Source organism: Oratosquilla oratoria, chromosome 1 (genome assembly GCF_046742065.1).
Source record: "Oratosquilla oratoria isolate Oo_2021 chromosome 1, ASM4674206v1, whole genome shotgun sequence".
NCBI lineage: Eukaryota > Metazoa > Arthropoda > Malacostraca > Stomatopoda > Squillidae > Oratosquilla > Oratosquilla oratoria.
This window is the reverse complement of record NC_134777.1, coordinates 77,982,218-77,993,903: the sequence shown is the minus strand read 5'-3', so window position 1 is coordinate 77,993,903 and position 11,686 is coordinate 77,982,218. Positions and strand designations below refer to the sequence as shown.

At 40.3% G+C, this 11,686-nt stretch overlaps 1 protein-coding gene across 9 annotated transcripts in view; it reads right to left on the bottom strand.

Annotated features, from left to right (window-relative positions):
- Positions 1-11,686, bottom strand: part of LOC143041782 (putative GPI-anchor transamidase) — a 48,666-nt gene that overhangs the window by 1,658 nt on the left and 35,322 nt on the right. For all 9 annotated transcript variants that reach the window (XM_076172437.1, XM_076172587.1, XM_076172292.1 and 6 more), the window contains exons 7-8: positions 11,313-11,423; positions 8,655-8,842 (exon numbers count right to left, since the gene is read on the bottom strand). In XM_076172437.1, the coding sequence (XP_076028552.1) occupies positions 8,655-8,842; positions 11,313-11,423 (299 nt within the window). The remainder of the gene's footprint in view (positions 1-8,654; positions 8,843-11,312; positions 11,424-11,686) is intronic.

The following is an 11,686-nucleotide window of genomic DNA, read 5'->3' as shown; positions in this document are numbered from 1 at the left end:
TCTCCTCCTCACCTCCTCATTTCTCACTCTATCTAGCCTAGTAACCCCTATCATACTTCTCAGACATTTCATCTCAAACACATTCAAACTCCTTCTCTCTTCCTCTCTCATATTCCATGTTTCTGCCCCGTACAATGCTGTTGGCACAATCACTCCTTCATACAACCTCCTCTTAGCATCCATTCCCAGATGTCTATTTCTCATTACACTTTTCAATCCACCAAGGCATTTACTCACTTCTCTCAATCTACATTCTACCTCCACCACCAATCCTCCCTTTCCTGCCACATTCGCACCCAAGTATCTAAAACTATCCACTTCCTCCAGTCTTTCACCCTTAATGCTCACCTCCAGCCTGCTGTCACTCTCTTCCCTTGTACATCTCATCACCTTACTTTTGCCCACATATATCTTCAGCTTCCTTCTTTCACACACCTTCTCAAACTCTGTCACTAACTTCCTCAATCCCTCCTCTGTTCCTGCTGCAAGTGCAGTGTCATCAGCAAACAACAACTGGCTCACCTCCCACTTTTCTCCATTTTCTTTAATTATCTCCAACCCCTGACCCACTACCCTTGCATTCACCTCTCGCACCACCCCATCCATGTAAAGATTGGACAGCCAAGGCGACATAACACATCCCTGACAAAGTCCCATCTTTACCTCAAACCATTCACTCTCTCCATTTCTAATCCTAACACAAGCTCTACTATTCTCATAAAAACTCTTGACTGCTCCTAGAAGCTTTCCTCCTATCCCATATATCTGCAGTACCTCCCACAGTGTCTTCCTGCCTACCCTGTCATAAGCCTTTTCCAGATCCATAAAAGCCAAAAAAACATCCTTACCTTTTCCTATAGCTTTCTCACATATCTGTCTTACCACAAAGATCTGATCTACACAACCCCTACCTGTCCTAAACCCACTGTTCCTCACCAATTACTCCCTATGTTCCTCTCCTAATCCTCTCAATCAAGATCCTCCCATAAGCCTTCCCAACTACACTCAACAAGCTGATCCATCTGAAACTACTACACTCACAGTTGTCCCCCTTTCCCTTGTAAAGCGAAACTATACAGGCACTCCTCCAGTCCTCACACACTCTACCCTCTCTTAAACAAACATTAAATAACCTCACCAGCCAGTCCACCATCACTGCACCTCCTTTCTTTAGACATTCTGCATGGCATCCATCCAGACCAGGTGCCTTACCTGCTCTCATCATCTTAACAGCTGCTTTCACTTCATCCTTCCCTATTTCTCCTCCATTTTCCTCACTCATCACTCTCATTTTTTTAGCGCTTCCCACTGCAACTACCTTTCCCTCCCTATCCTCCTTCACATTTAGCAACTCCCTAAAATACTCTGCCCACCTTCCTCTCACTGCCTTCTCTTCCATTATCATCTCTCCATCTGCACCTTTTACCTTTTCTTCTCTACTTGATTCACCTCCTTTTTCTCTTTTAATTTCCTTCCAAAACATCTTTTTATTGCTTTCAAATTTTTCTGTCATACTCTTACCCCATTTCACATCTGCTCTCCTCTTTACTTCCTTTATCTTATGCTTAGCTTCCCTTCTCTTTACTTTGTACCTCTCATACGATTCCCTCGTCCTAATTTGCAGCCAATCTATGTATGCCTGCTTCTTCTCTTCTACACATTTCTTTACTTCCTCATCCCACCACTCACTACCCTTCCTTCTTTTTCCTCCAGCCCTCCTTGTTCCACACACCATCTTTGCACACCTTATGACTCCCTCCTTGAACCATCCCCATTCCTCCTCCACTCCTAGTTCTACTCTATCCTTTACTCCCTCCCACTCCTCTTTCAGTTTCTTCTTAAACTCACTCTCCTTTACTTTCTCATTTAAGCAGTTCACTCTAAGTACCTCCCTACCTTCTGACCTTTTCCTCTTTCTCCACCTATTCTCCACTCTCATTTTACCTTCCACCAGAAAATAATCTGATATTCCCCCACTCTCTCCCCTTAGAACATGTACATCCTTAATTCTTCCTACCATACTCCTGGTCACCACTATATAGTCCATTAACGCTCTGTCTGCCACCCTTCCATCCACCACCCTCTCCCATGTGTACTTATGCTTGACTTTCTTCTTAAATACTGTATTTGCTATCATCAACTCTTTTTCAAGACACATCTCTACCATCATTTCTCCACTACGATTTTTACCTGGAACTCCATACTTGCCAATCACTCCGTCTATTGGTACCTTCAAGCTTTGAAAATTCTGAGTAAGGAGTGTAATTTCCAGGCTGTAACAGCTATTCAATATTGAGAAGAGTCCATCCGGGACACCTTTATAAGTGGGCTGCAGTCATCAGCAATAAGGCAATGCCTCCTGGAGAATAAAACTCTGGACCTATCCACTATGTTTGATCAAGCAAGAGCTTTGGATTCAGCTCAAAGGAATTATGAAATGTATGGTACTCAGCCATCTCAAGTGGTAAGTGCTGCAGCTCCTGACCCAAGTACCAGCCGAGAAGTTACTATTGAGCCTGCCCCTGTGGCTGCTGCTGTAGGTGCTAAGTGTTTCTTCTGTGGTCTTTCACAGAACCCTGCTCAAGGTGTCCCGCACGTGAAGTAGTGTGCCATAAATGTCAGAAGAAAGGTCACTTTGCCAAAGTGTGCAGAGCCAAACCATCAACAACAGCTAGTGCACATACCGACTCCAGTAACTATGCAACACTAGCAACAATTACTTCTGCCACTACCCCAAGTTCACTCTCAAAGGCAGTTGTAAAAGTCTTTATCAATGGAGCAGAGGTGGATGGACTTGTAGTGGCAGCTCTGAAAGTTTTATTCACCCAGACCTAGTTAAGCGGCACTCCTTGATTGTCCATCACACATTGGGTGCAGTGTCTATGGCATCAACATCCCTCTCTACTCAGACATCAGGGTTTTGCCAAGTAGACCTCAGAGTTAATGGCCAGGCTTATAAAGGTATGTGTTTAACGGTTTTGCCATAACTGTGCTCAGATGTGATTCTTGGTCAAGACTTCCATAAGATGCATGATAGTGTTACTCTGAGGTATGGGCGAGACCTGCCTCCTCTTGTCATTTAAGGACTTAGTACCATAAAGGTGGACCCACCAAAGCTGTTTGCTAACTTTACAGCTGATTGCTTTCCTATATCAGCAAGGTCATGCCACTATTCATATAAGGACCGGATGTTCGTCAAGAAAGAAATTCAGAGACTGCTGAAGGAGGGTATAATAGAACTAGTAATTCTCCCTAGCATGCACAAGTCATTGTTGTCAAAGATGCTCTCAAAAGGTGGCAACTGGCCATTGACTACTCTAAGACTATCAATAAATTCACATTGTTTGATAGCTACCCTACACCTCATATCAATGATACAGTGAATCAAATTGCTCAATACCGTGTTTTCAGCACTATTGATTTACAAAGTGCCTATCATCAAGTTCCCATAAGGGAAGAAGATAAACCTTACATAGCATTTGAGGCTGGTGGTGGCCTGTACCAGTTTACTCGTATTCCTTTTGGGGTCACCAATGGGGTAGCCTGCTTCTAGCAGATCATGGATTCATTTGTTCAAGAGGAACAACTCATTGGAACTTATGCATACTTGGATGATGTGACCATTTGTGGCATGACACAGGAGGAGCATGATGCTAACTTCATTAAGTTCCTGGAGGCTGCTAAGAAGAAAAACATAAGTTACAATAAGGAAAAGTGTACATTTTCAACAAAACAGCTTAGCATTATTGGTTATGTGGTAGAAGGAGGTGAAAAATGTCCAGACCCTGAACAACTTCGACCCCTACGGGAATTGGCAGTGCCTCAAGACAATAAGTCACTCCACTGAACCCTGGGCCTTTTTGCATACTACTCACACTGGATATATGACTATTCAAGCAAAATCCACCCCTTGAGCACCACCACTATATTCCCTGTGACCAAGGAAGCAGAAGCGGCCTTTAACACTCTCAAGCAGGACATTGAAAATTCAGTAGTTCAAGCAATTGATGAGTTGCGGCCATTTGAAGTAGAAACTGATGCTTCAGAAGTTGCCGTTGCAGCAGTTCTCTCCCAGGATGGACATCCAGTAGCCTTCTTTTCAAGAACACTGCAAAGACCTGAGAAATGCTATGCTTCTATAGAAAAAGAAGCCCAGGCCATCATTGAAGCAGTTCGCCATTGGAGGTATTATCTGATGGGCATGTGTTAGCATGGTATGTTGTATATCATACCATTATTATTGTACATTGTACTTGTGTGTTGCTTATTTGGGGAATTATATGTTTCCCCCTCTTTATAAAATTGTCATATGTTTTGTTGTTGGTTGTTTTATAATTTATTGTAATCATGTGTAATCATTGTGTATAATTGTAATTATATTGGATATCGCAAATGCGATGCACGTCTTTTGGCGCGAATTGGCAGCTTGGCGTCAGTTCGGAGCCAGCTCTCTTTGTATTCACACGCATTAGTTGTCAGTGGTATCAGAGATTACAGTGTACTTCCCACTATTTGACTTTCATTTCTTGTAGCCACCCAGTACAGGCAGGTGTTTCACTATAAGGACTGACCAACGAGGTTTATGTTTGACAAGCAGCATAAGAGTAAGATAAAGAATGATAAGATATTGCGTTGGCAAATGGAACTATCTTGCTACAACTTTGAGATTATGTATTGACCTGGTCCAGAAAATATTTCCCCTGATATATTCTCTAGGTCCCACTGTGGAGCAGCATGTGATGGACAGGAATCACTAGTAACACTCCACAAGGCTTTGTGTCATCTTGGGGTCACCTGTTTGTACCATTTTGTTAAGTCTAAGAATATGCCCTACTCAGTGGAAGATGTGATGGGTGACCAGATCATGTAAAGTACATGCAGAAGTCAAACCAAACTTTCATCAGCCAGAAGGGACTCATCTCATAAAAGTTACTCAACCTTTTCAGCAATTGAATATAGATTTCAAAGGACCTTTTGCCCAGTACTGACAGAAATCGATATTTCCTTAACATTGTAGATGAATACTCTAGATTTCCTTTTGTGTTACCCTGTGCAAATATGATTACTTTGACCATAATTAGCTATCTTTCTCACTTGTTTTCTATTTTTGGCATGCCTGCCTACATTCACTCACACAGGGGATCATCTTTCCTGAGCAAAGAACTGCGAGAGTTTTTGATTAGTAAAGGAATTTCCTGCAGCAGAACCACAAGCTACAACCCCCAAGGAAATGGCCAAATGGAGCGGTTTAATGGTACAATATGGAAAGTAATTACAATGGCTCTCAAGTCCCGTGGTCTACCTATTCAATGTTGGCAATCTGTTCTACCTGATGCTCTTCATTCCATTCGTTCATTATTATGCATGACTACGAATACTACCCCACACAAGAGGCTGCTACACTATTCACGTTGCTCCTCTACTGGAGCTTCAGTGCCCTCTTGGTTATGTCATCATGGACCAGTTCTCCTAAAGTGTCATGTTCGGATGAGCAAGACACACCCTCTTGTTGAAGAAGTGGAGCTCCTTCAGGCAAATCTGCATTATGCCCACATTTGCAACCAAAGAGGTGAAAAGACTACAGTATCCACTCAGCACTTAGCCCCAGTTGAGACCCCTGGTAATGAGGGATCCCAAGATACCCCTGTGGATGCTGCAGAAAATGTCTCTGCTTCTCCAAGGGAGCCAATTGACGCTACTCCTACCGAAGCAAGTGACATGGCTACACATGCTACTTCAACACCTCCAGGCCCTGCCCAACCTGGTAAGGAGGCTCCTGTGCTATGAAGGTCTAGTTGTATATGTCACCCACCTAACTGCTTGGATCTGTAATGACTGTACTAGATTTTTTTTTTTTTCTTTCTTTTTTTCTTTTTAGGTAGAGGGAGAATGTTATGGTAGTACTGTATTGTAATCATTGATCTAGCAACACCATGTATTGTAGTCACTGATCTGGCAACACTGTGTGGGAGGCATTTAAATGACAGCCATGTTTTTTTTTTCAGTTGTCAGTATTCAGCCAGTGTTCTCCCTGTAAAGGTGTGTATTAACAATTCTGTATGTTTGTACATACATACATACATACATACATACATATACCAAGGCTTTTTCCCCCTTACAAGGGGGGTAGCCAAAAAGAAAAAGGCATAAAATCATTCCCACCCATTCCATCCCTGAATACACTCCACACCCCTCCACTCTCCCTCTTATCTTAGCACCTCCTGAATGACGGGTCATCCCTGCACCTTGTCCACTGCCCTGGGTCAGAAGCAGTGTCGCAAGACACAGCACATCCACAGCATCAGTAGCATCAGTATTATATTATTATGAGTTGTTATATGTATATGGGTTATATATGTATATGTGTATAATATGCTGTTGTGTTTGTTTATGTGTATGTCAGGTTTGGGTGTTTATATTTATGTTTTGTGCTTGATATTCCTATACCATTTCTTCTCTCTCTGTTTTCAGAGAATGGTATAGATTTTATGTTGAATAAAGCCTTGTAATAAGGTCTGTGTATTTTTCACATCATGGTGAGAACCCAAAAATATCAACTATAGCAGTAATAAATGCTGAGCAACAGAGAGAGCAAAAAACAGTCAAGGAGAGAGAAACATAAAAGTTATTGACTATCAGAAAATACATGCATATACAGAAAGACTGATTGAAAGAAAGATTTCTTTCCCAAATTCGTACAAGGCAATATACATACATACATATACCAATGGCTATTTCCCCCTTACAAGGGAGGTAGCCAAAAAACAAAGACATAAAATCAATTCCCACCCATTCCATTCAAGACAATATGAATATCTTATCATAATTAAGGGGAAAAATTATGGCAAAATGTACTCTATGAACATCTTGACTAGGGGATAAATCACTGGATGTCACCAGCTATCTGGGACCAAAATATTATATGATAAAGTCCCCCAAAGGAGCAATATTCTCACCTGTACTATTTCCCCCATGCATTCCTCACCACAACTTTCATATACACATCAAACAACTAAGGTATATATGGGCTGACACAACACAAAGGACTTTAGTGTAAAGGTAGTGTGCTTGTAATAGATAAAGGTCAACTGATAAGGTTTGCAAATAGGTGGGGAATATTTGATAGATGTATGGCTTAGTCACTTTTTGATAAGTTAATGCAAAAACAAATCCTAATCATTAGGCAATGATTAGGGATATCAAAATATTGGTAGCAGACAAACTTTTCCTTTGCTGATCTTCAGCTGTTCTTGTAAGGATCTATTGGCAGTTATAATACTTCTGTTTACATTCTGATGCATGCCATGTGTGTGCACTATAAAATGCCATGCTGCGCTGTCAACTTGATCAGTGATCTGTCTGTCATATTTTGTGTGTTAGCAAGGTTTTATCATTTATTTAGTTCAAAAATGGTTTATTGTGTTGCTGCAAATTGCAACAGTGTTTCGACAAAACTTTCTGCTGCGGATGGAATTCATTTTTATTCCTTTCCTAAAGATCCTGTTTGCAAAAAAAGGACTGGATTATTCAGTGTAGACAGCATGAGTCATGGAAGCCTGGATTGAAAGTGAAACTCTGTTAAAAAAACACTTGGGACCCCAGATTTGGCAAACAAATGCTATCGAAGGAGCACTGCTACTGAAAAAAGACAATGCCTGGAGGTAGGTTTATCAGTCTGTATCATGTGCAGAGCCCTTAAGTGGTTAAGTGCCACTCTGGGGCAAAGTTCTCAGTGACACCCCCCCCCTTCCACATCACCCACCCCTTCCCATTTCCATTATCCCTTACAGCCTGTTTTAGTTATTGGCTTGCAAAATAATTAAACAGATTTTACAAATTCTATTTAATGTCCCTTTTGTTGATAGGATAAGGGAAAATATTTCATATTCTGTTAATTCTAACACAAAATTTGTTTATTATGGTAAAATATTCAGGGCTCCTTTAACTTTTTTTTATTGTAATTATTGTGTCAGTCTTGTGGGTGCCATGTCCAAACCAGGATTGCCGCCCCCCTAAGTGTGCCACCCCAGAGCATATGCAACCCCCCTCCCCCATGTGAGGGCCCTGATCATGTGTATAGGTAGGCCTATGTTATCTACGCTGTCACTGACAATTGTTAACAAACATGGTTAGGTTTGACTTGACTCACACTGGAACACAAAAGGGCATCCAAATCCAATAAATCTTCTTCACTCAATGTGAAGTCACTTTCGTATTGCGTGCTGGCCATTTTGAAGAATGTAAATAGCAGTCTTTGCATCATCAGTTGCCCTAGCGGTGGAAAATGTAACTACGACATTGAAAAATTTGTCTGCTATCAGGCACTTTTAAGATCATGCTATTTGTATAAAATCAAGACTATAAAATGCTAGAAATGGGCATTTTAGTGTTTAAACTTCTAATTTATATTTTCATACATGACATAACAAAAAATAAGGAAATCCAAAACCTTCTCAGTTTACATTTAAGGTCTTGGACTGGCTCTATTTGTGTGCATCACATGAGCCTGAGAGAGTGCAGACATATAGAGCATACATATCAATGTAGTTCAGCATTATCCACTGACCCTGATAATATTCTATGCCTAAGATCAGGGCCAAAATTACAACGACAATGGTAACACATAAATGACAGAACACCACCTTACAACTCACCCTGAATCATTAAGTTGGATGTGTTCCTTCATATCAAATTTTGGTAGCTTGATGACTTTGTCTGTTAGCTCTACTGCACGTACAGAACCAAAGAATTCTGTCACTAGTACATTGCTGGGGTCACGATGATAGAGGTCACGCCGAACACCCACAGTGGATATGCACACTCTTTTGGGGCAAACTTGCAGCTGTGTTAAACAATGTATGAATAAAAACAGATTATTTCCCTTCAACACCCATCAGTAATATACATAGTTTAACCAAAAGCCCTTTCCCACTCATGGGCATAGACTTTTCAAGTCATACACCCACCCTTCATCCATTTGTTGTCCCTTCTTTGTAAATGAAAGGCCATCCCTGTCCCCCATCCATTGCTTGGGTCAAAACCAATGCAGCAAAACACAGCACCACATCAGAGCCAAATTGACAAAGATGATTGAACCCCACCACTTCAATATCCAGTTCAGACAGAGTTTAATGAAATAATAAACTTCACAAATAAAGATCTTCAAAATTGTCATGATTGTTAAATAAAAAGTTAAAAAAAAAATAAAAAAAAAATTAGGGTCAAATTGTTGACACCATTGACTTTTTTCTAACTTTTTCTTTAGCATTCATGATTATTGGATGGTTTGGGCATAAAGAAAGAATGAGCAAAGAAAACTTAGCAAAAGAGGTATGGAAATCAGAGGTGGATGGAGTGCCCTTGAGGGGACAACTGAGGATGAGAGAGATGAGTGAGACTTTGAGCAAGAGTGTTGAGCAAAGAAGGGAGAGGGCAGGAGATAGGGGTGAGTGGAGGATAGTTGTGTATGGATATTTTGACACAGCCCAAAGGGATTTCTCTCCATCTTCTCTATTTTCTGCATGAAGGGATGGGGATGAGGGGGGGGGGGTCCCTTGTAAGTGAAACTGCCCTGCTGTGGATGTGCTGTGTCTTGCTGCATTACTTCTGACCTAGGCAGTGGGCAGCAGACAGGGATGACCCTTCATCCACAAGGAGCTAAGATATATACATACATACATATACCAAAGGCTTTTTTCCCCTTATAAGGGAGGTAGCCAAAAAACAAAGGCATAAAAACCACTCCCACCCATTCCATCCCTATCACACTCCACTCCCATCCACCCTCTTCCCTCCCTCTTATCTTGGCACCTCCTGGATGACGGGTCATCCCTGCATCTCGCCCACTGCCCTGGGTCAGCAGTGTCACAAGACACAGCACATCCACAGCAAGGCTGCTTCATTAAATCAGTGACCCCCCTCTCTGTCCTCTCATACAAAAAAGGAAAGACGGGGAGAAATCCCTTTGGGCTGTGTCAAATTAGGAGCTAAGATAAGAGAGAAATATGGGAGTGGAAGTGGGTGCATGTCTTGACTTGGCTATCTCCCTTATAAGGGGGAAGAAGCCTTTGGTATGTAGATAGAAAAAAAATAGTGTATTTCAATAGTAATAAATATAACTCTAGTTTTTATTATACTATTTTTTTCTTAAATGGGTGGGAGTGGTAATATGCCTTTTGACTTGGCTACCTCCCTTGTAAGGGGGACAAAGCCCTTAGTACAGGTACACCTCACCTTAAGTCGTTAATTGGTTCCAGGAGACACAATGTAAGTTGAAAACGATGCAAGTTGAATTTGCTTATAGGTAGGCTAGGTATGCCTGGTATAGCCTAGGCTAAACTGCTCATAGCCATTCCCCAGTACTGTACTTTACTTATAAAAGCATTTTCGATAAGATAAAGTTAACAAAAACCTATTTTAAGTTTCCAAACAAAACATGTATTTATTATTTTGTAATTAAGTAAAAAAAAAAAAAAAAAAAAAAAGTACCTGTACTTTAACTTTACCAATGCATACAATTTGGTGATGTTTACATTGCTAGAAGCTATTCTGCGGTGCTGTACTTTATGAATGCATTGTCAATAACATATGGTAAAACAAAATAAAAAAGAAATAAATAAAAACTATTTTAAGGTTACAATCATTTTGTAATAAGTGAAAAATAAAATAAAGTATCTTTAATTTATCAATGCAGTACATACAATATATTGATGTTTACATTGTAGACGTTTTATCATCGCCATTTAATCCTCCAGCGAAATACCATGACGCTTAGCAATTTCACTAGGACTTTTCTTAGGAGGCATGGGGGTTGCAAATGTTGAAGTTACAAGTGAATGTTAATGAGAAAATCTACAAAACTTCAGTAAACAGATCATAATCCAAAACAATTGCGGGATTCAAGATGCCACCTAACAGTAGATACAGTATTGGAACTACTGTTGCCCCAATAGATAAGAAGATCAGCTGATTTCATGTTCTAGTGACCTAGGCCATACTACTTTATGGTATGTATTTTAGCAGTTACTGAATCTTAATATCATTTTACATGCTTTTATTCTTATTCATTGTAACATGAATTTATGTGCTAGAAAAGTTTTTTTGTGTTTATGCGATTCCATTATCATTGGCTGACCAACGTAATGTCAAGTAAAACGACAACTTGAATTTTATTTTTACATATTATTTTTGAAAACCAACGTATCTTTGAAAACAATGTAAGATGAAACAACGTAAGCTGAGGTGTGCCTGTATGTAGATAGAATATATATATTCTTTTTTTTCTAAAGTAGATAAATAATAATCCAACTTACAAACTGTGCAAGAGTTTTCGAGCTGTCTGGTGTGACTTTTTCCAGAAATTCCAGAGCATAATAGGTAAAACGGTCGATGATGTAGACACCAATGGCTGGATCAACATGATGCTGTAATTGCAATAAAATTATGATTATTTTATGTTTTTGACCAACTTATAAACTATTTGATAAGCATCTATTACAAAATTAACCCTATTAACCCTTAGCATACAATGATGACGATGTCAGCATCATGAGGCACAAGTAGGTATACAAGGATGCCAGCGTCAGTGTCCTGATTATGTTTATTTTGTTGTTGTTACTGAGATGCTCCCTGCTGAGTGGGTTAGGGCACCATTACTTGTGGCAAAGGTTGAGATGATGACAGTTCA